The sequence below is a fragment of the Schistocerca piceifrons genome, chromosome 3 (genome assembly GCF_021461385.2).
Source record: "Schistocerca piceifrons isolate TAMUIC-IGC-003096 chromosome 3, iqSchPice1.1, whole genome shotgun sequence".
Lineage (NCBI taxonomy): Eukaryota > Metazoa > Arthropoda > Insecta > Orthoptera > Acrididae > Schistocerca > Schistocerca piceifrons.
In genome coordinates this window covers 904,688,343-904,713,235 of record NC_060140.1, presented here as the reverse complement: position 1 = coordinate 904,713,235, position 24,893 = coordinate 904,688,343, and the positions used below count along the sequence as shown (strand labels likewise).

Below are 24,893 nucleotides of genomic sequence, written 5' to 3'. Positions count from 1 at the left end.
GTTACGGCCACAGGTGGTTGTTCTGGGTACTGATGTCTCAGGATCTATGCACCCAATTTGCGTGAAGATGTAATCACATGTCAGTTCTAGCATAATATATTTGTCCAATGAATACCCGTTTATCATCTGCATTTCTTCTTGGTGTAGCAATTTTAATGGCCAGTAGTGTATAAGAATTTTTCTGCTGGTGGACTTTTTTTTTCTTTGCATCAGTTATCTTTAAGCACACCGCAGACTGCTGAAGCAAGCCTATCAAACAAAGAAATGGAGTGAGTGATGTGTGAGAGATTGAATATCAGCAAAGAAAAGTGAAAATTCTGTTTCGAAAGTATGTTAAAAGTCACAAGCAGAAATATGAACTGGATAGTGCTAAACTTCTAGAGGTACTTCTCAGTACTGTTGACGACAATAACATTAAAACAGTTAACAGCACTCCTATCTTTTGATACCTTCATATTCTTTCTTTAATGAGGGGCTGGTTGGAAGAGGATGGTCAGATGTGGGAAGGAAGGGTGGAAAAAGAGGGAGAGATAAGGAGGCCACACACAACCTACATCAAGGAAATACATTATGGAACGATGGAATAGAAGCCTCAATATCATGCATGATGTTCGTAGACACATGTACGATGTGAGAGTATGCATTGAAAGATGGTACTAGGTCTGATGAGAGATGATAGATTGTGCAATCGTCACACGTAAAGGCCCAATTTGACAAGCTGACCACACAAAGGCCCACAATTATGCGTCTTTCAAGCTCTATTTTGTGTTGGTAACATTGTGTCAACTGAGTGTGTGGCACTGTTCATGGTGTTACCTAGTGCTCACTGTTTGATGCATTGCACATCCATTATCTACCATTCAGATATGATAACATGATAACATGGTGACAGCACTAACATACTGTTGTGACCTATGCTTCAATTAAAATCACTTTGTGATTAATGTTTCAGAGAGTCAAGTGATAGGGGCCAGCAGCCTGCCAACTGTCAGTCTCCCCTGAGTATACATGTCACTGTGTTACAGGTTTTTCTCACTGATGCTCCACTGAAATTTTTCTGTTTTCTTTCTTAAAAAGTAAGTCATTCTTACTTAAATTTGGTCCAATGTCACTCACTTTTCCCTGAGTTCATCTGGCTGCCCTTTATCAGGAAACATGGCAGAAATAGCCTGGAAGATAACCATTGCTGGGAATGCCTTTGGTTGCTTATCTGCAGAGCGTCGCTCTGGACCCGTGCCATTGCTATTTGACGAGTTGAATCCACTACTATGACGGTTGTTGTTCCCACTGCTATTATTGTGAGCACTTCCGCCATTCACCGAAGCACGGCTGCCTTTGTCCTTTGTTTCTTTCTCTGCGTGTTTATCACCAGCAGCTTCATCCTGGAAAATGGGGACAATGCTAACAATCATACTAGATATATTAAGAAAACACAAACAAATAATTCTGAAAAAGACTAATCATACATTCCTCTCCATTTTTCCCTAATTTCTGTTTGCTTTATTTTGCTGTTTAACATGGCACCATGGTCAAAAGACTCAGACATCCCATTTACTCAGCTTCCAAACTAATTTTTTTCTTGAGCTAGTACATAGTTTGGCAGGTGGACGGGGGTGGCTAGGAATGTGGGAGGGAGTTGTGGCAGTTGGCATCGGCTATGCATGTGAGGTGCAGGTGCGAGAGCCATAGGAGAGAGGTGCATGATGAAGTGAGATCAAAATGTGAATCGAGAGGGGATGATAGGATGGAGGGAAGAGAAATTGTCAGGTGGAGTGCGTGGGGACAGTGGTGTAACAGAAACTGAGGCCAGGAGGGTTACGGGATCAAAGGATGTGTTGTAAGGATAACTCTGACCTGTATAGTTTGGGAAAACCACTCACCATTCCTCACACATAGCTCCCGTCAGAATTTTATGTCTTTACTTTTTCTTTCCCATTTGTGTTTACTTTTTGTTTCCCATTCGTAACAAAAACTTATGCATGATCAAATATCCTAATAGCCTCAGTACAATTTCTTTAGTCCTTTTCATTCGCCAAATTGTCCTCCAGTTCCCTTTACAACCACCTAAGGCTTTCATTCATGCATTTCTCATTTTTCCTATCACCATCTCAAGCCAAAAGGGCCCACGCTCCCTCTATCTATGTCAGTTCAGAAAAGTATCCCTTTCTCTAGCTAAATCCAAGTACCACATCCTGTTTCCCAAATTCTGGTTGGCCATGGTGTCCCTCTGAATGGCCTAACCATAAATATTCCATTTTCTGGTTCCCATGACTTCTTTCACAATGGTCTTCACCTTTTTAAATTCCACCAACCCCTATATCTCACAAACCTGGTACTGCAGAAACACATCTCCATGGCACAGGCACCTAACACCACCTCTGTTTCCTCTGCAAAATAATGCTTCTGTGTAATCCTACTAAACAGCTCATCTCCTAAATTAAAAATCTTGCCCACCAACACTTGGAAGAGTATTCCAGACAGCACCTCCATGCACTCCTGCCTTGGGGAACCACTATTCATCAACATCTATCCTAACCACAGTGGACTCTCTTGGTAACACTTCACAGAGAACAGACCCTGCCTAAGTGATCTATTCAATTTAAACATCTTCCAAAGCTCCCTCCCAACATTCTGCACAATCCAGAAACCAAAACACTGTTGTTAACCTTTTCACCAAAAACTTCAATCCCACAGAAGTTTGAAACCTATCCAAAGGCCTCACGTTCAGCTCCAGACTCAAGATTAACTATTTTGGACTTGTCAAAGGCCTACTCTCCTTTTCCTGACCCCAAAGTGGAAACACTTTTTTGCCACCAGTCCCTCCAACCAAGGCCAACTTAACCCCACTTTATACCACCATCCAACCACAACCAAACCCCATTCCCACCTAACCATCCCCTAGCCACCATTTAAAAATTCCTTACATCCAACGTGGCCTCACCATCCTTCCCTAGGTCCCTTCCTATGACCACTAAGCTTTCAGCCACATACAACCTTAAAACAGTCCCTGACCTTATCATCCTCCCTGCAGGCAAAGGTTCCAATCCTGCTGTGATGAATCGCAGAGACTACCTGATGGAAAGCATCTGCCAACTGTCTGGGTCCTCTATCTACAAGCTCTACCACAGAGATACCATCCCAGAAGTCCAACATAACCTCTAATCCCTACTGAAATCAATAGGCCTATTCCATAACTTCTCGCTCAAGTCCATGTCCGTCCTCACCTCGATGACACCCCGCAACCCTCCTACATGCTTCCAAAAATTAACAACCCCAACAATCCCAGATGCCCCATTGCAGCTGGTTATTGTGCTCCTATTTAAAGAATTTCAGCTCTTGTTGAGCAACATCTCCAACCAATTGCCTGAAACCTAGCCTCTCACATCAAAGATACTAACCACTTCCTTCTGCAACTCTCTGCTGTACCTATCACTTTACCTACCAAATCCCTAATCTCACTGTTGATGCCACCACCCCATACACCATCTTCTGTCATGCACACGGCCTTGTCGCTGCCAAATACTACCTCTCCCAAATTACCAATTATATCCTCACATACAACACCTTCTTCTTTGAGAGGAAATTATATAACCAAATTCAACACACAGCCATGAGCACCCACATGGTGCCACTGTTTGCCAAGCTTTTTATGGGCTACCTAGAGGATACCATTCTAGCCACCCCAACCTCTGTCTGGTTCAGGTTCACAGATGATACCTTCATGATAAGAATCAGGGCCAAGACACACTATCCTCATTCCCCCACAACCTCAACACCTCCTCTCCGATCCAATTCACCTAGTCCTCTTCAACTCAATATGCCAAACTCACCAACCACTAACCAGATCTGCATTTTGACGGATGTCTTCCCTCCCACATAGCCTCCCAGCCATGGATGGTATATCTGCATATCTGCAGTGATGAGAACTCCCTTAACCAGTATGCTGAAGGTCTCAAAAGGGCCTTCACTCACTCACTCACTCACTCTCTCTCTCTCTCTCTCTCTCTCTCTCTCTCTCTCTCTCTCTCTCTCACACACACACACACACACACACAGAGTGCTTTAAACCAAAAACTAAAAAGAATTCTTTCCAAGACGAAAGGTCAAAACAAAATTGAGAATCACTCCCTACTCAGCCAAAGAGTGTACAAGGTATCACTAATGAGATGCCATAATATCTCACGATGACATACGAAAAGCAATTGGAAACTCATACTATGCAATATTCCCACTGCCCACAGTCATCAGTTTTAGTTTATGTGAGTAGTAGTAGGCTATTGTTTGCCAGTCAGAAGTGCCTTAATACCAAAAAGGCTAAACTATTCTCTTCTACAATCCTCTTATGTCTTGCAGAGTTTAATAGGATCCGGCTATTACATGGTACAAGTGACTAATATGCAGTAAAAAGAATTTATTCACATCTTAAAAAATGCTCCCTTTTTACAATCTCTTACAATATACTCCCTTCACTATCATGACCAATTACATAATGTGATTTTGTTTGCACTTCTATGGCAAAATCTCAGTGCTGTGATAGTTCTATGGTTTTACAGTTTTCAGGCAGTACTGATGACAGTACAGGAACTAGATTTCAATTACACGAGTTGATGGGCACAAAGGGAGGCAGCAGTTGACAAAGGAGCGTAAAAGGTTTGAAGCCTATCCCCCAAGTTATTCAGTCGCTACACTGAGCAAGCAGTAAAGGACACCAAAGAGAGTTTTGGAAAGGGAATTGAAGTTCAGAGAGAAGAAATATAAGGGGTGATCAAAGTTTCCATTCGAAGGCCGTACAGTCCTGAGCCAGTATGCCAATCAGGCAAAATCGCTGTGAGCAATGCGGCAATCATCCCACAAATGCATCAGGTTGAAGATACCCGTTTGGTAAAACAATGCGTCTTCCTGCATGAAGAAGTCCAAAACTGTCTGCAGCATATCCTTGTCCAACAAGAATTGTCATCCCTTAAAAGCCTTATTTCAAGGGACCGAAGATGTGATAATTGCAGGGTTAGAGATTTGGACTATAAGATGAGTGCTTGAGTGTCTCCCACTTGAGTTTGCATAACTTTTGTGTTACAATATTTGCAATATGGAGACATGCATTATAATGAAGCAGCAGCAGCATCCCCTGTCTTAGTTTTCCTGGACATCTCTCCCTAATTTTAGACTTGCTGCCTCATTTCTTCACTCTCCAATGGATGTCTACCAGTGTTTGTCCTTCAGCAGCCAAGAAAAGAATAATAGTATTTTGTTCCTGTTCGGATGTATTTTGTAATAATGTTACCATAGTTCATGTTTCCATATTTACTGCACACATCAGAAAGACATGAATACCACACTAATCCCTTGACTACGCATTGGTGTTTATATATCTGCATTGGTGTTGAATTATGTTGCATATACACAGCACCAAGGCCCTTAAATGGAAACTTTCTGATCACCTAAAAGCTATGTTCTACCAATGACATTGTAATTCTGCCAGAGACGGCACTGGACTTCTAAACAGTTCAATTGAATGGATAGTCTTGAAAGGAGGTTATAAGGTTAAAAAAAGGTGTGTGTGTGGGAGGGGGGGGGGGGGGGGGGGGGTTGGGTTGGGTTGGGGGAAGAGACCAAACAGCGATGTCATCGAATGCAAGTCCAGTGTGCTACCACTGCGCCACTCGCTCGGTGGGGGGCAGGGGGAACATTACACAGGAACCACACGATTGATGGAGCAGGCACAACATACAACAGGAGCGGAACACATGTTCAATGTCAGTATCAGTGCCATACCAATATCAATGCTGCAGGACCAATGCCTCCATGTGTCACATGCCAATGTGAAGCACGAAGGAGCTTGAGGATGCATGGCCAAAGTGAGGGCAGAATGACAAACTGACATTCAAGTCCTTTGTGGTCAACATTAAGAGGCCCTTCATGGCACTGAATTGGTAGGGCAACACAAAATAAATTGGAAAGGTCAGGTCGGCATAGCTGGAAAGATAGTCTGGCCATTCATTCTGCACCACAGATAAAATTTGGGCAAAACAGACAGCTTCCTGGTGATTGAATTCTGTTGGGGTGAAGGGGAGGCAGGAGAGGGCCTCTGCATTGGTGTGTTGGGTATCTTTTCAGGAGCATCGAACAATGCCCAAATAACAAACTGAAGGGTTGGTGGTCTGTCAATAGATGAAATTTTTGCCATACAAATACAATATGAAATTTCTTGACCCCCACAAATGATTGCTGAAGCCTCCTCCTCAGTCTGTGGCTAGTTGAGCAGCACTGCAATCAACATTTTGGAGGAGAAGGCATTTGGCTGTTCAGAACCAACCAAAATTGACAGGACAAAACCATAGTAATGCCATACTGGGATGTGTCCACTGTGAGCACTGGAAGTGTCAACGGTAGACCTGGTTTCACCTTGACACTGTCCTTACGGTAGCCAACCACAAAAATTTGATGTCCTTCTTGTGCAGATGATTCAAGGAGTATACAATTTGCACCACTAGGAGAATAAAACTTGGCATAGTATGTGATTTTACCCAGGAATGATTGCAATTGTTTAAGGTTAGTAGGGATCGCCATATCAGTGCCATTTTCATGAAGCAGTTTGAAAAGGGATTCAAGGCTCCTGTCCAGCAGCCATTCTGCGTAATAGTGTCCATGTTGTTTATGACACTAATTACACTGCAGCCTAACAACAAGGTACCTCTGATGATCATAGTACCCATTTAACAGGGGACAGGGATAATGAAAGATAAAGCACTAGGGTCCAAGAGTGATTGCAACTCCTGTACCACTTTGTACAACTAGAAGATAAGAGGGAAGCACTTTGTCGCGTACCAAAAATGCTATAAGCAAAACAGGGCAGTTCAAAACGACCACAGTAAACTTCCTGCTCTCTATAGACTCGTCAAAGGTAGAGAATGGCAATGCGGGTGCAGGAGTGACTACCAACTGCGCCAACAACAAGACAGGCCCGAAAGCAACATGGAGTTCTCGCTGTTGCTGCCATTGCCCCTGGCAGTGGTGCTGTTCCAGTAACAGCTGTTGTTGATCTTTTCCTCTTGAGCTACAAACAGTTGCTGTTATTGTTGGAAATGTTGGAGTCAAAGTTCCAAAAACTCGGGGAACATAACACCGGCACTAGATGAAAACATGTCCCCGAAAGTACAATAGGGTAAGACCTCACGCCACTATTTTGTCGACTCCCGTTATGAATGCATAACATGTAACAAAGACAAGTCCTCAGAAGTAGAGTGCTGAATGAAAGCCAATAATGGGAACAAGAAAATCCCAGTACAAAGCAGGATTTAATCCAGTAAATAGAGCAGTTGACTGGTAGTAGGTTATGCAATGGACTTATGCAATGGACTGTAAAAGACTTAACCACACTAGCTGTTTCGCCCTATTACTGCGAGCTGCTTGGCCCACATTACATTGTTTGATTGTTCCTCGCACGCCCCTGGTGGTGGTCATCCACCACAATGTGTAGCACCTCTGAACTGCATTCAGTATCAGCCACTGGTGAGGATATTCATTGATGAGCCAGTAGTTGGTCGACAATCATCTGATGGTAGAGACAGGGTATGGATAAGGCCTACAGATGGTATTCTCCTCACACATCATAATGCAGGACATCTTCTCATGATGGTTCTATGATGGTGTGGGCAGGAATCAGCACGACTGTGTGGACAGATTTGTTCGTTGTGTAGCATGGGAGCCTTACAGCACATCAATATCTGGATACATTTTGGAGCATGTTGTGCCTTCCAGTCCATTTACTGAAGTTGGGTTTACAAAAATGCACAACAATGCTTGCCTACATGTAGCAGAATTTTGCATGGATTCTTGGATGAAGTGGAGATTCACACTATGGCTTGGCCAGCTCAAAGCCTTGATTTAAACCCACTGAACATGTAAGGGAGCAGATGCGAAAAGGCCTGTCGGGGGACTTCTTTAAAGAATGGAAGATGATTCCTCAAGACACATTGCAGTATTAATCACGAGCATGCCAGAAAGATTGGATGCTGTGACTGATATGAGAGGAGGTAATATTCTGTGAAGTGTGAAGCACAGAAAATCAAAACAAAGGTGTGTTACTTTCATGTGCTTCCTCAAAATTTGCTTGAAATGTGAATTCATTCATGTTACTTTTGCAACTCTGACTTAATTTGTTTATAATAGTCTTTTTTCGTTGTTGGACATCTAGATAGGACCATACCACAATATTTTATTGTAAAATACTAAATTAGTATCATAAAATGACTGAAATTTAAATTAAAAAATATAAAATAAATTTTAAAAAATCAAAGTGTTGTATTTTTCGTGCCAGTCAGTGACAACAACTTTCTAACAAATGTTGAAAACTAACATCATAATTTTAAAAAATCTCAAAATGAAATAATTTAAATTAGAACTAAACGAAGAAAGAGCTACTTAACAAAGAAGTATTATACGAGTGTCACTACTAGGAGCCATAGCCACTCTAAAGAGCATAAACCATAGCCAGACAAAACGCTTCCTGAAAAGTTACCCCTCATAAATATGATAGCACCATATACTTGCTTTTCATGAATACAAAATATGTAATTATTGCAGGAAAGGAACATTGGGATTTGCCTTAGTAGAAGGAAAAAAAAATCTTACCTCTTTGGTCTGATACTGCATTAAAGCATTAACAAGCTCCACAAAAATTGTGTCGTCAATGAATCCTGATTCTCGGTCGCCATGAACTTTTCCATCGTAGTTTTTTATCAGCTCTTCAATAAATGTCCCATCTTGATCCAAAATCTCATCTCCCATGTAAGGAATGTTATGCAAGACAGTTTCATCTTCCACCTGCAAAAGATTGAAATTGGCAATTTAACATAAGATGTGAGAATTCAATATGTGAATATTATATACATTTAAAATACTGATACAACCCAATAAAAATTAAAAGGTATAATGGAAAAGGATATATAAATAAATATACTTCATTACAACGAACAAAATTATCAGAAAATGACCTTCCGATTTCTGTATTGTGACGGTTTTTCCCATACTGAAATTAACATTTGAAAATGATTACCAATGTTAGTAACAATCAAGTTCCGTTTTTTTTTTCTCACTCAAATTCTGAACACTCAATACTGGTACTGTTCAGAGCGACGGAATTAATGGAGTGTCTCTTTATGCATTTTATTTGTGCATTCATTGCTTTAGGAGTATTTTTGTGATGTTTAATTATGTTTTCACATTTGCACCCCATATGTAGGTAACCTACAACTGGCTGGGTGACCTGGATCTCAAGCTGGAAGATGTCTTGAAGAAACAACCTATAATTAGAACCAGGCCAATGAAGCACTGCAGTGAAGCCATTCTCTGTCATCCTCTCTCTCTTAAGAGGTACCAATCAGTACCAATCAGCTGAAGCAGTGGAAAAATAATTCAGATGGCAAGAACATTTCCTGTGAAAGGTAGGCTAAAGGTCATGTTCCAAACTATGGTTTGTATTAAGGGGAGGTTTGCAGGCAAAAATTCGAAAATTTTCACATTTTACAAAACATGCCCTATAATATGATGAACTCTTTCCTGCACAAAATAGTGCATAAATTATCTGTGTGTGATGTTTAGAAGTATTTTATTTTTAATTTTGAAGTCTTACATGCATATCTGAGAGACCACCAAATTTCGGACATGCATCTGTTTATATATCAATATCTCGGAAACTACATTTTATAGAAGGCTGTGATTTTCATCTCTGACAGAAAACACGTGGCGCTCGATGTTAGTCACACTGCTATTTTGCAGTCGCTTGGCATTGTTTGTTTGTTTTGATTGAAACAGTGACTTTCAACGTAATCTGGTGCAGTTTGACATAATATAAACATACCTTGAAGTGCTAGTCTACTCAAGAAACTTAAGTTCGGTGGAAACCAACACACTAGATGTGTAAAACTGTGTGTTGTTCAAGAGTTGGAACCCACAAGCAATGAAAAATCAAATTATCTTTATGTGCCACCAGAGAACAAGGGAGATGCGACATCACCCAATGCAAGTAAAACTAAATTACATAAACAATTTGAGGAACTAGGATTACTGCAGGATAATTTAGAAAATAGTATTTCTGGTCTGGGCTATGTTTTGTGTGATATGAACATTTTAATTCAGATGTTGTGAGATACATTGTGCTGTAATATTTGTGGCGGAAAAGTAATTATTGAAGAAGATTTTTCTGCAAGAATTGGACTCTCTATGACAATAGTAATTATTTGCACTGGATGTGACAGCAAAAAGTCATTTGTAACGTCAAATGAATGCAAGAATAATCTTTATGAGGTATTTGTTAGACTTTTCTATGCCATGAGAGCTATCGGAAAAGGTCTTAGTGCAGCTCAGTATTTCTGTTCGGTTATGAATCTACCACCATCACCTACGAAAATTCAGAGGTATACTGAAGTTATAGGGGAAGCTGTTGAATCTGTCCATTCCCTGTCAATGAAGGCTGCAGCAAATGAAGCTGTTGAAGTGAACGAAGGCAACATTGATATACCAGTTGCGCGTGATGGGACATGGCAAAAGCTTGGTCACACGCTGAAAAACTCAGTTGCCACAATCACAAGTGTAGACACAGGCAAAGTAATTGATTTTGAGGCACTTACAAAACATTGCTATTGCTCCTGTGACAAAAACGGAAAAAATGAACATGAAAACTGCCAGAAAAATTATGAAGGAACTAGCGGAGGAACAGAAGCTGATGCCGCAATGAAAATGTTTAGCAGATCACTGCAGGAAAAGGGTGTGTGCTACACCCAGTTCCTTGGGGATGGAGATTCTAAGGTGTATAAGTGTGTTGTTGAAGCAAATCCATATGAAAATGTTGTGACAAAGAAATTGGAATGTGATGGGCATGTGCAAAAGAGGACGAGCACACGTCTCAGAAAATTAAAACAATCTCTTCGCACCACCACATTGTCTGATGGCAAGCCACTTAGAGGTCAGCTGACTGATAAAACAATAGATCAGCTCCATAAGTATTATGGAATGGCCATCAGAAATAACAGAAATGATTTAGGAGGTATGAGAAAAGCAGTCTGGGCCACATACTTCCACAAGCTTTCAAATGACAGAAAACCGACACATGCACTCTTGCTCACCTGGACCTGAATCGTGGTGTAAATTCCAGCCGGAAGGCTGAAGTTTCAGGAGTGTCTTTTGAACACAAGAACTCTATTCCTGAAGCTGTTACGGAAGCAATAAAATCAATTTATAGGGACCTAGCTCACCCAGACCTCCTCCGAAAGTGCCTACATGGGCGAACACAGAATCCTAATGTATCATTCAATGACAATAGCAGGACACGAGTGCCCAAAAATGTTTTTGTAGGCCTCAATACACTAAAATGGGGAATTAGTGATGCTGTATTAACATTTAATGATGGAAATATGGGAAGAAAAAGAGTTCTAAAACACCTTAACATCACTCTGGGCTACCATACTTTACAGGGCTTGAAGTTATTGGAGAAGATAAGACTCGCCAGGGCACAGCATGCAGCTCAGTTCACCACCAAAGAAGCAAGATCAATCAAGATAAAGGAGCTTTTGGAGGAGGAAGCTGGCAAAGATGGTGATGCTGACTATGCTGCTGGCTGTTTTTGCGATTTAATTTAAAATTACAAGTCAATTTTTATCATTTTATACTTTCAAAGGGATTTTCTCAAAATGACATTTTTTATGCTTTATGTTCCTATATATACTTGTGATAGCTATATGAAACTTCGGCACCTATTTCATTATAATATATTGTACCTACTGAAGCACAACCATAGCAATAACTTGAATAGATGGCCATCTAGGGCATTACGTGTAAAATTATTTCTAAAAAAAATTGCATAACTGAAAATACATATATATCTCTCCTTTTGTACCTCATCTCTTAATTCTGGTTCAGTAGGCATAAATAGCACGGATAAGACAACTGTAAAAATTGTACAATGTTATCTTTATTGGTTCCAGAGATAAAGGTACATGAAGTAGGCTAATTTAACATTGCCCGCATAGGCCCAGCAAACTCCCCTTAATTCAAGAGGGGTGCATAAAGCACAGTAAGATTCTTCAGTTTCAAGTTAACGCAATGACAACTGTAAGTGATCCACATGCAAAAGCAGCAATAGTACTTTTCCAGAAATCCGATCAAGTAATACAAATATTCCAGCTTTGTGACATACATGCTGTGTCAATAACTTGGTACACTAATGAGCATTTATGTGCAATACTCACATAGCACTGAACCATACATCAATAGGCTGAGAGATACGGCTCCTTATGCTGATGACTCACGACATATAATAGCGGTGGACGATAATATAAAGTCTGTACTGTGGCACTGTTGTGTGACAGATGAGCATGGCATACAAATAGAGGAAGCAATTGATGCATTAAACCTCCATGTACTGAATAGGGTAGATGTCTAGGCATATTTAAAAACAGTGCTGGTACCACAGCCAACATTGACAGAACACCCAACAAATCAGTACACAGCTACAAAAATCAACTTTTGGAGAATCTTTCAGCATGATACTGGAAAAGGAGGAGATTAGTATTAAATGTCACATTGACAACACAGTCATTAGAGACGGAGCACAAGCTCAGATTAGGGAAGGATGGGGAAGGAAATCAAGCATGCCCTATCATAGATCCTGGCATTTGCTGAAGCGATTTAAGAACATCGCAGAAAAAGTAAGTCAGGATAGCTGGACGCAGATTTGGACTGTTGTTCTCCCGAATGTGAATCCAGTGTGCTAATCACTGTGCCACCTTGCTCGGTTGTTACTGGAAGAGGCCACAATGTGATGACACATTTGTTAGATCCTGGTTTACAATGGAGGAATATGGGACAGGAACACAATCACTTTCGATATAATTGTAAAAGACTTACTGAGAAAAATGAAGTGCAGAAATTGACCTTCAAATACTACATGCTAACCAGAGCATAGACTACATGGCATAGACACTTACAATAATCTTGCAAAATCCACAAAATGTGGCCTTTCCAGTACAGAAAATTACTAGACATTGTGGCTTGCCTTGAAGTGCAGAGCTTACAAATCTGAAAAAAATGGCGTACAACTATGCAAATTTTATGAAAGAGGTTGTACAACATGAGAAGAGAAAAACTAGATTACTGTTATATAGATCAGTCAAAATCAAATACACAGCTATCATAGATACCACAAAGAAAAGACATTGAGAACAATATGTTCCGAAGCAACTGCAGCCTGATTAAAATTATTTGACAGCTGACATCTGTTGCTTACCAGTACAGTGTTGCCACATCGGCTGCCACTTGGGTAAAGGTGACAAGTACTGAAGTGCTGTTCATGTTATGTGAAGCAGTGTTGGAAGCAACTGCCATCAGGTATGGTAGAAACATCAGTTTGTTTTAAGAGACAAATGACTGAACTGTGGCAGGTGATGCTTCTGTAGTCCTGAACTTACTGTCATTTCCTAACCTAACCGCAACCCCATGATAAGCAATGTAGCTGAGAAAATGGTGGTAAGCATCCTGCAGCAGACAAGTTAATCATGCTCAATTTGAAACTTTCTTGCAGATTAAAACTGTGTGCCGCACCGAGACGAACTCGGGACCTCTGCGGGTAAGTGCTCTACCAACTGAGCTACCAAAGCACAACTCATGCCCCGTCCTCACAGCTTTAATTCCGCCAGTATCTTCGTCTCCTACCTTCGAAACTTCACAGGAATTAAGGCTGTGAGGACGGGGCATGAGTCTTGCTTGGGTACCTCAGTTGGTAGAGCAGTTGCCCGCAAAAGGCAAAAGGTCCCGAGTTCGAGTCTCAGTCCGGCACACAGTTTCAGTCTGCCAGGAAGTTTCATATCAGCGCACACTCCACTGCAGAGTGAAAATCTCATTCTGCATGATCACTTTGTTGACGGTGATTAAAGTTGACTTCTATGAGCTAAGTACAGACAGAAAAATTACAGTTTAAGTACTAAAAGCAAAATGTAATTTCTTGTTTTCATTAGTTATCTGAAACTACCCCCACACTGGCTACATGTGCTGACACGATACCAACCAACGAGCAGTTCTAGTTGGCACTTGGTTGTAGGTCATATATGGCACAATCTGATCCCGAATGAAAACAGAACAATGGGAAAAAAATAAGAGCTAGTAAAAAAGTCAATACGATGATGAAAATGATGCAACAAAACATTAAAAATAAAAATCTACATTTAAGCCAATCATTTGAAAACAATAATAAACAGTTCACCTGATAAAGATTTAAGTCCAACAAATAGGTGTGCATATGGTGACGCTGGTACACCAGACCATACTGCATAAAAGTGTCCAGTCTACGAAGATTTGTGGACTCAAATAACTGACATGGGTACAATAAGTAAAAAATTGATAGACAAGGACAACTGGCATCTGGTGAATGAGGTAGCAAACAAGATACCTGGCAGAGAACTTAGAAAATATTTACATCATCATCATTATCATTTAAGACTAATTATGCCTTTCAGCGTTCAGTCTGGAGCATAGTCCCCCTTATAAAATTCTTCCATGATCCCCTATTCAGTGCTAACATTGGTGCCTCTTCTGATGTTAAGCCTATTACTTCAAAATCATTCTTAACCGAATCCAGGTACCTTCTCCTTGGTACCCTCTACTGCTGAACCCATGAGTCTCTTGGGTAACCTTGCTTCTCCCATGCAAGTAACACGACCCCACCATCTAAGCCTGTTCGCCCCGACTGCTACATCTGTTCATTCCCAGTTTTTCTTCGATTTCCTCATTGTGGACACCCTCCTGCCATTGTTCCCATCTACTAGTACCTGCAACCACCCTAGCTACTTTCATATCCGTAACCTCAACCTTACTGATAAGGTAACCTGAATCAACCCAGCTTTCGCTCCCATACAACAAAGTTGGTCGAAAGATTGAACGGTGCACAGATAACTTAGTCTTGGTACTGACTTCCTTCTTGCAGAAGAGAGTAGATCGTAGCTGAGCGCTCACTGCATTAGCTTTGCTACACCTCGCTTCCAGTTCTTTCACTGTGTTGCCATTCTGTGAGAATATGCATCTTAAGTACTTGAAAACGTCCACCTGTTCTAACTTTGTTCCTCCTATTTGGCACTCAATCCATTTATATCTCTTTCCCACTGACATTACTTTCGTTTTGGAGATGCTAATCTTCATACCATAGTCCTTACATTTCTGATCTAGCTCTGAAATATTACTTTGCAAACTTTCAATCGAATCTGCCATCACAACTAAGCAAGACTGCTTATTTTGTGTTCACAAATCTTAATCTCACCCAGCCAGTCTATTGTTTTCAACATATGATCCATAAATAATATGAACAACAGTGGAGACAGGTTGCAGCCTTGTCTTACCCTTGAAACTACTCTGAACCCTGAACTCAATTTACCATCAACTTTAACTGCTGCCAGACTATCCATGTAAAGACCTTTAATTGCTTGCAAAAGTTTGCCTCCTATTCCATAATCTCGTAGAACAGACAATAACTTCCTCCTAGAAACCCGGTCAAACGCCTTTTCTAGATCTATGAAGCATAGATACAATTCCCTGTTCCACTCATAACACTTCTCCATTATTTGCCGTAAGCTAAAGATCTGGTCCTGACAACCTCTAAGAGGCCTAAACCCACACTGATTTTCATCCAAATGGTCCTCAACTAATACTCGCACTTTCCTTTCAACAATACCTGAGAAGATTTTACCCACAACGCCGATTAAAGAGATACCTCTGTAGTTGTTACAATCTTTTCTGTTTCCATGTTTAAAGATTGGTGTGATTACTGCTTTTGTCCAGTCTGATGGAACCTGTCCCAACTCCCAGGCCATTTCAATTATCCTGTGTAGCCATTTAAGACTTGACATTCCACTGTATATGATGAGTTCCGACTTAATTTCATCCACCCCAGCCGCTTTATTGCACTGCTATCTATTGACCATTTTCTCCACTTCCTCAAATGTGATCCTATTTCCATCATCATTCCTATCCCATTGTACATCGAAATCTGAAACATTACTGATTGTATTTTCACCTACATTGAGCAACTCTTCAAAATATTCCCTCCATCTGACCAAGGAATCCACAGGATTCACCAGCAGTTTTCCTGACCTGTCCAAAATACTTGTCATTTCCTTCTTACCTCCCTTTTGAAGACTGCTAATTACACTCCAGAATGGTTTCCCGGAAGCTTGACCCAAAGTCTCCAACCTGTTTCCAAAGTCTTCCCAAGATTTATTCTTTGATGCTGCAATTATCTGTTTGGCTCTGTTTCTTTCTTCAACATAACTTTCTCTGTCTACCTGCGTTCTAGTATGTAGCCATTTTTGATATGCCTTCTCTTTCCTTTTACAGGCTGCCTTGACTGTGTCATTCCACCAAGCTGTTTGCTTCATCCTACCTTTACACACTACTGTTCCAAGACATTCTTTAGCCACTTCTAGTACTGTGTCCCTGTACCTTGTCCATTCCTTTTCCAATGACTGTAATTGACTACATTCAACTAACTGGTACCTTTCTGAGATCACTGTTATGTACTTGTGCCTGATTTCCTTATTCTGAAGTTTCTCCACTCTTATCCTCCTATATATGGACCTGACCTCCTGCACTTTCGGCCTCACAATACCAATTTCACTGCAGATTAAATAATGATCAGTGTCATCAAAGAATCCCCTGAATACACATGTGTCCTTCGCAGCCTTCCTGAATTCCTGATCTGTTATTATATAGTCAATGACAGATCTGGTTCCCCTGCCTTCCCAAGTATACCGGTAAATGTTCTTATGTTTAAAAAAGGAGTTTGTGATTACTAAGCCCATACTGGCACAGAAATCAAAGAGTTGTTTCCCGTTCCTGTTGGCCTCCATATCCTCTCCAAATTGACCCATAACCTTTTCATACTCTTCTGTTCGATTTCCAATCCTAGAATTAAAATCACCCATGAGCAGAACATTGTCCTTGTCCTTTACTCTAACAACTACACAACTACATCACTGAGTGCATCATAAAAACTATCCATCTTATCTTGATCTGTCCCTTCACAATGCGAATATACTGGCACAATCCTAATTTTCTTGCTAGACACTGTCAAATCTATCCACATCAGTCGTTCGTTTACATACCTTATTGAAACTATGCTGGGTTCCATTTCTTTCCTGATGTAAAGCCCTACACCCCATTGTGCTATTCCTGCTTTGACTCCTGACAGGTAGACCTTGCATTCTTCCACCTCCTCTTCCTTCTCACCCCTTACCCGAATGTCACTAACAGCTAAAACGTCCAGCCTCGTCTTACTTGCAGCCTCTGCCAGCTCTATCTTCTTCCCACAGTAGCCCCCATTGATATTAATAGCTCCCCATCTCATTACCATTTGTTTGCCAAGTCGTATCTTAGGAGTCCCTGGTTTGTCAGTTGGAGGTGGGACTCCGTCACCTCCAAAGGTCCGAGGCATTTTGCTCTGATTGTTGCCAGCACCATATTTAAAGTACCAGAGAAGCAGGTTACTAGCCTTACTTACCCCGAGTCCCATTGAGTTTTAGCCGTAACGGTTGAGGGACTAACTGGTGGATTTGGTAGTCTTCGCCGTATGAGCACAAAGGTGACCACGACTCAGAATATGTCCGAGATGCCCAGCCTTATTCCAAAGTAACTGGTATATTTACAATCTAAGAAAAACCCAACTGTAAATCATAATGCTGAAGTCAAGACTGTGAGTGAGTGAATGAACATCACCATGGATTCACTGACCCAGGAATTAATTTTTACATAGAGGGCAAACAGAAGCAGTGGCTATGTAACTAACAATGTAGGAACTACGGCGGAATGAACAGGAACCTGCAAGTGACCAATATGGGTCTAACAGAAAGAGTAGGCTGTGGGAGGGTGGTGCAGTTGATCCATTAGGTTCCACTAGTAGACTCCACTGGGACTGCGGGTGACAGCACAACTCATCTGTGGCTAGGTTGATATGCAATGGATTTCGGATTGTTTGGGTTTCCTGGAATTCCGGTTCTAGAGATTACAATCATGGACTCATTCGTATACAAGTAAGTACTGGTAGCATGGGTCAAGAATGTATGGGTGCTGATAATCTCAATGTTGAGCATCCCTAAACCACACAGATACAGAATTCCAGAGAAGGTACTTCCTGAACAAAATATCTTCTGCAACCCTGATGTTTCCCATGTGGTTAAGATTATGAAATGCCACTAGGCCATCCGTTGTGGTGGTAGTGTAGATGAGTAACAAATGTAGTATCCCAGGTTAGGGGTTTTGGTGTTTTTACTTTTCATTTAACATTTTATACATTTTCTATTTCGTTTATAAATAATTTTACTAGCTACTGAAAATGTTTAAATCATAAATCTTGAACTGAATGTTAATAAAAGTCAAACACAACTTTCTGTAGCTACGGAAAATACAACTCGCATTAGATTCCAGGAGGTTGGTGTCAAAGTTGTACGCAATAATAAATAAATCCAGATTCATGCTAGGAAGTTTCACTTCAAGATACTCTTGCTGCAGAGGGAAAGAGTCTGGGAAAATAAAACATTTAAATGGTGGCATAAAATCAAGCATATTTTTCATACTCTGCCCTACACTACATTATTTTCATGAAAGTGGCATCGTAAAAAATTTGAAGGGGTGAAGAATCATTGGTTTATCTCTTATTCATCTAAGAATATGTCTAGAGCTAAGGGGCGAAGAATCATTGGTTTACCTCATATTCAACTAAGAATATGTCTAGAGTTAACTCTGAGAGTTACATCTGTGTGTGTGTGTGTGTGTGTGTGTGTGTGTGTGTGTGTGTGACCATTATATTTTTATGTACATGTTTTAATATAACATCACCCTATCTTAATTAAAACAGCTAATAGCATTTAGAGGGAGGTACCAACATAAGCCGCAATTGGGCACTGAAATAATTCAGAGGCAAAAAAGTTGAAAATTTGTGCTGGACTGGGGCCCGGACTGTGATTTACTATTTATGCAAGCTGTCGCCTCAACCACTTCAGTTACCCAAACCTGTTCTTCATACGACTCAAATGTTCACCTTATTGCACATTATAAAGAAGCAGCCCTGTCCACTTACCTCATTGCTCGCAGCATTACCCAAAAGAACAGACACAGCACATATATAGTACATCTGTAAGCTTCACTGCTATTATACCCTCAGTGCATCTGTGCGAAAGGATCTGAACCTCTTGCGAGAATATAGGAAAAATTTAGTAAATGAGGTAAGTAGATAGGAAAGCCACTTCACAGTGTGTGATAAGTTGAGAATTTGGGTTGGATGGAGAGCATGCTCAGATAGACAAAGGGGTTAACGTGACCACTTGCTTAAAGCAGGAAATCCAGGTTCGAGTCCTGGTGCAGCATGAATTTTCAACCTTTGCCACCAAATTATTTCAGTGTCTAATTGCAGTTGATGTCAGTACCTCCCTTGAAATACTGGTGTTTACAGCAACTGTTTTTATCAAAAACAATGGTTTCTGTTCTGTCGGACACGTCGAACAACACACACACTGCACATATATAGTAAAAGAGTTACATCTACTTAAAAATAATGAGAAGTGAAATATAAAAAGTGACAGCCACTAATGCATATACAGTTTTAGACCATTATGTTTATGATGTGACTTACCATGAAATTTTGCTGTATAGGAGCCCATGTGTACATAGTTGGAATAGGTGTAACAGCATTTATAATCTTGACAGGACTATTTTGCACTTCTCCATCACAGCAAACTACTTCTGCTTTTTTCATACAGTTTGCATGAGGTGGTGCTTCAGCCAAAACAACCCATATGGCTTTGCTTTCTTGCCAGCGTTTCTGTTCAGCGATAAGTATATCTAAATAGTAAAGAACTTTAATTTGGTTATTATTGTACACAATCACATAACATATAGAAACAGAATACAAATTTTCCCTACATTCCCAGTTTTACAAATTATTTGATAGCAGATCAGTATGTTATCAAATACTGGACACTTTCTGTAATCCCTTTGTAGTTATATTTGTATTTAACACCCATATAGTCATGATACTGACACTTGATTTGTCAAGATCATTTCAAAACATACAAGATTTACACAGTCATTATGATAAACATCATACATACAAACCTGAATACAAAATATGAATGAAATTAAGAATAACAATGGGTGTTTTTTAAATCTCAAACATATGAAATAAAATCTCAAGTTATTATGCTGCTTCAAGACTCAGCAACTTCAGTCAGTTCCATTACTTCACCACACTGCAACACTTCACCCGTGACACCATGAGGCCATATGACTGAAGAAATTTAATTGTAGAGGCCATATCTTTGCCTATAACAGCAACATAATATCACTCATCAACTTCACTGTGTGATCCGTGACTATAACAAACAAACCAAATTTGCAGTACCGCCTGTAGAATTTGACTCTTAACTTAGTTATGTTGTGTTACATGATGTCATGTTTGCGAAGCGTATTTGGAATGCATCATGTTTGATGGAATTTTGTCACCTATGATGGTGCTCTCTAGGTCAGAATGTTTATGTTTGTGAGTTGTATGTAAGTGATGTTAGTGAGGCATTGGACTTACTTTTACTATGTGCTCTGAAAGTTTGTTTTTGTTGGCTTGTCAAGTGAGTTATTTCATCATCATTAGTTTCTGGTTATTAATTTGTTTTCAGTTTTGAAACTGTTAGTTCACCATGTTGTTAATTGTTGGAAATTTAATATTTTATTTAGGACTACTAAACGTTGCAATTCCACCTGTCTGCTTTGACCCATAACTTTCTCAAGATGGCAAGGGTGCACTACATGGTGACCAAGATGCTGCTCATTACCCTCAAAAACAATCATAAACAACTCATGAAATAATTAACACCAGCAATAAAATGAAGCTAATATGTCAACTGTGGGAAGTAGACAGTTGTGGATGGGAAGAAACTAAACAAACGACAACAAGAATATCGACACCATTTAAAAGTTCTTAACATTCAACACAACCAAAAAATGAAAACCATTGGTCTTACATAGTCAGCTAAAAACAAAGTCCTCAACATAAGGAAAAACCCATTTTCACAAATTTCACTTTACCTATATAGCTCAAACTAAGCTCTCAATACTAGGAACCCAAATATAATTCAAAAACCTGATACTGTACGTTTAAGTTGACCTGCTAACTCAAAGCCTGCAGTATCAAAAGCGAACACACATCCAAATTGTTATCAAATCCATTATACGGACCTTTACTTACAATATCTATCCACAGTAAAACAAACTAAAACTCACATATCTAATATTTTAAATGTAACAAAATCATCTGCAACCAGTCTAAATAACTGTTAGAACTTGCATAGGTACAACACGGTCAAAGCATGGTGCTACTACTTTTGGATGACCTGAAAATTATCAGCAGGCTTATAAAACAGAACAAAAAGGATAGCAAATGAGAGAGAGAGAGAGAGAGAGAGAGAGATGTAGAACTGTGTTTTATAAGGGGGAAACATCAGAATTCGAAAATAACCTCACTGAAAGGACAACTGTATTATCATAGTCTAGAAAAATGGCAAATAAATTCACACATGTAACTGAAAATCTTGTACAGCGAAATTCACAGCCCTATAATGAGTTAGTCCACATATAGGCAAAATCCTAAAAAGCTCTCTACACCCTGCTAATGAGAAGGAAATGCTACACATGATCACTGATAGTATTACATCATATTAAAGGATGGTTCCTTGGTATCTAGTACATTATTACCATCGGTTGCAGCAGCTGTCGCTTATACGTGCGCTCGCTGGCTTATACATTTTTCTACTAGTCACTAAGTGCACCTATTGACAATCCATTGCAGTGTTTGACCAACTGTTTCATAAACTAGTTTATGATATGACTTCAGATTAGTGGACCCTCCATGTGACCATCAGCATCTTTGTTCAATGGTTATTTATCAATAACCAAGTCTATAATTTAACTGCTCCACAGTTTTAATTGCTCTGATTTATCTACAAGTTTCTGTTACTTTCAATGACTTTTGCTACGACATTTCAATGTATTATGAGTTACAGCCGTTACAATCCTATGTTGAATAAACTGCCAAATTACTCTGAAGTTGGCTAGGTCATTTATTTGCATTTATCTGTTCTTCCTCTGCTCCTCCTTTTTCTTCCTGATGGCTTTTTGTGGTATCATTAGCTGTTTTACAGTCTTCTTAAAGTGCCTTATTTTCACTTAACATAAGATGTGGTTGGCTGTCCATTATTTTCTCTTCTGATACGTTTGAAAAACTAGGTGGTCTAATACTTTCGCTATGAGTGTCTCCTGAAGCTGTTTTCAAAGTTACAGTGGCACCTGGAATATGTTGTTTTTATACCTGCAATCCTACCTCCGGGTGTGAAAAAGTACTTCAAAAAGACGAAAATCCACTTAAATGAATACAACACACTAATCGCTTCCACCAAGTAATGGCATATATTGAAGGCCCTGAAGAGTGAACTACTTGGAAAAGAATTCACTAATATGAAAGTAGGTAGTTATAGAATGTCAAAATGTTTGATTATATCACTGGGTCTCCAACGTAAATTAATCAGAACTATTCTATGGAAAGTACTTTAACCTAAATGTCGAACAAAAATTTTTAAATAGGGTTTATACACACAAACCCTCTCACTCTATACCACATACACCAGTGTCCTAACTGTGAACAAAACAGTTGGTGCTTAGTAGTATCCTGTTTACTGTGGATGTACACCGCAGACCTCAGTTAAATATAGCTGCTATTTCTCTTGTGCACCTACAAATTTTTGTCTTTTGCCAATGAAGACACATCAATTTCTAGTTAACCACAGCACATGGTATTCCTCTGTTTACATACCGTTCATCTGTTTTCGGTTCTGATTCCAAGCAACTTTAACTTCATCTGCACGTTTGAAACGTTTCATCTGACGCAATCTCATGTACTCAGATTTCACACGTTTCTTCCATTCTGCTGAAATCTTCACTTTGGACATGGTCTGTGGAAGAAAAAGTAGCATTACAACATTGTCAACATAAACAAATTGCCATATCTACATACACAACTTTTTCGTCCCTATGGTTAACAACATACAGCAACCCTGTTTTATCAATATTACACCTGAGTTACATTTCAACATAAGGATTTTGAAACACAAAAAATAAAACGACTAAATCAAAACAGTGGCAATTTCTGCCGTACCATTTAAGTAAAGGCATATTATGAAAGACATTTACTAATTTACAATTTTCAACGAGTTGCTCGATAACACCACATAGCTATGCTATGGAAAACTTATTCTACGTTTTCTCCATCTGCGAACGCTGGTACTTTAACAACATGACAATTTGTCACAGCATTCACAATATCTGTGCTAAAACCGGATCGGGCGAGTTTAAAAAGGAGACTAAAGCAAATCCTTACTGTAACGCAAACAAAACTACTGAAGGATAGTGTCAGTCTTCAAATAACTATTAGGCTTCGTATGCATCACTGTCTTAACCTGGAGATGGGCGGCACTAAATCGTCGAGTTTGATACAGTTTTCGAAGCTCGAGCTACTGACCAATACCTTACTTGTCTTCATATGTGAAATGCTATTTTTTATTTCGTGCGACTGGAAACGATGAGGAAGAAAGATATGTTCCAAATTCAAACTGTTTACTTACTTTCTTTGGCTATTAACACGGCAACATAAAATTTAAACAAATAACTGTCACTGGATATTGACAAACATTTAAACCTATGTCACAAACATCCGAACACCCCCACAAGCACACTGCACAACACTCCATTGGCGGGTTTCTCAGACGTTGCAAATCGTTGGTATCGAATCGTTCCGTTTTTGGCAGTAATCTCTACCTGCTATAAATGTTATCTATGATAGACCAGAATGAGAATTCACGTAGATCTTCAGGTGAACGGAAACTAGACAAACGAAAAATAAAGTACGAAATTTGTTTAAAGCGTATTTTGTGACTGACGGTGACGTCAAACTCTTACATGCCTTCAAGAATATATTCGCGAAAAACTGAAGGCGCTGAAGTTGAGACCGCTGTTCAGGAATAAAGATAAGACAGACGTTAAGAATTATCGACCAATCTCTTGGTTACCAGGTTTCTCTAAAATTTTAGAAAAAATTCTAGAAAAGTCAGAAATTTCAAAGAAAAATGATATTTTCTACGTCACAATATGCTTTTCAGAAATGTCAGAACACACGAAGCGCAGTAAACTGTGTATTAACTTTTTAGCCATTTCTGTACGGTAAGTACATCATGAGTTTGGACAGGTCAAGTTTTAATGAAATGCTGTACATATTCTATAACAATCAAAAGTAATAATGAGGATAATAATAATAATAATTTATTTAGTTTTGGTCGTGTGACATCTTATAAAGATATAGGACAGGTCTATAAATGACACAGAAAGTTAAAAATTACACACACACACACACACACACACACACATATATATATATATATATATATATATATATATATATATATATATATATATATATAAGATCAATACAATGCTGTGGACTACAAATATCTAAATTATTAAAACATTACATGTACAACTAGTACACTTTAATAAACAAATAATTGCCATAAATTGTTTATTAATTTAAAGCACTCCGTCTTCAGGCCACGAGTGTCCTACCGGGACCATCCGACCACAGTGTCATCCTCAGTGGAGGATGTGGATAGGAGGGGCGTGGGGTCAGCACACCCCTCTCCCGGTCATAAGATGGTATTCTTGACCAAAGCGCCTACTATTCGGTCGAGTAGCTCCTCAATTGGCACCACGAGGCTGAGTGCATTCCGAAAGATGGGAACAGGTGGCCTGGATGGTCACCT

The 24,893-nt window shown here is 39.6% G+C and overlaps 1 protein-coding gene across 2 annotated transcripts in view; it reads right to left on the bottom strand.

Annotated features, from left to right (window-relative positions):
• LOC124788106 (histone-lysine N-methyltransferase E(z)) overlaps positions 1 to 23,837 on the bottom strand; it is a 92,839-nt gene extending 69,002 nt beyond the window's left edge. Inside the window, exons 1-5 of one of the 2 annotated variants that reach the window (XM_047255224.1) lie at positions 23,703 to 23,837; positions 22,895 to 23,033; positions 19,667 to 19,875; positions 8,632 to 8,823; positions 1,117 to 1,382 (exon numbers count right to left, since the gene is read on the bottom strand). In XM_047255224.1, coding sequence (XP_047111180.1) covers positions 1,117 to 1,382; positions 8,632 to 8,823; positions 19,667 to 19,875; positions 22,895 to 23,030 — 803 coding nt within the window. In that variant the 5' untranslated portion in view covers positions 23,031 to 23,033; positions 23,703 to 23,837. Of the gene's footprint in view, positions 1 to 1,116; positions 1,383 to 8,631; positions 8,824 to 19,666; positions 19,876 to 22,894; positions 23,034 to 23,537; positions 23,557 to 23,702 lie in introns of those variants that run through there. The other variant, XM_047255225.1, reaches the window with a different exon arrangement.
• Between the last annotated feature and the right edge of the window lie 1,056 nt (positions 23,838 to 24,893).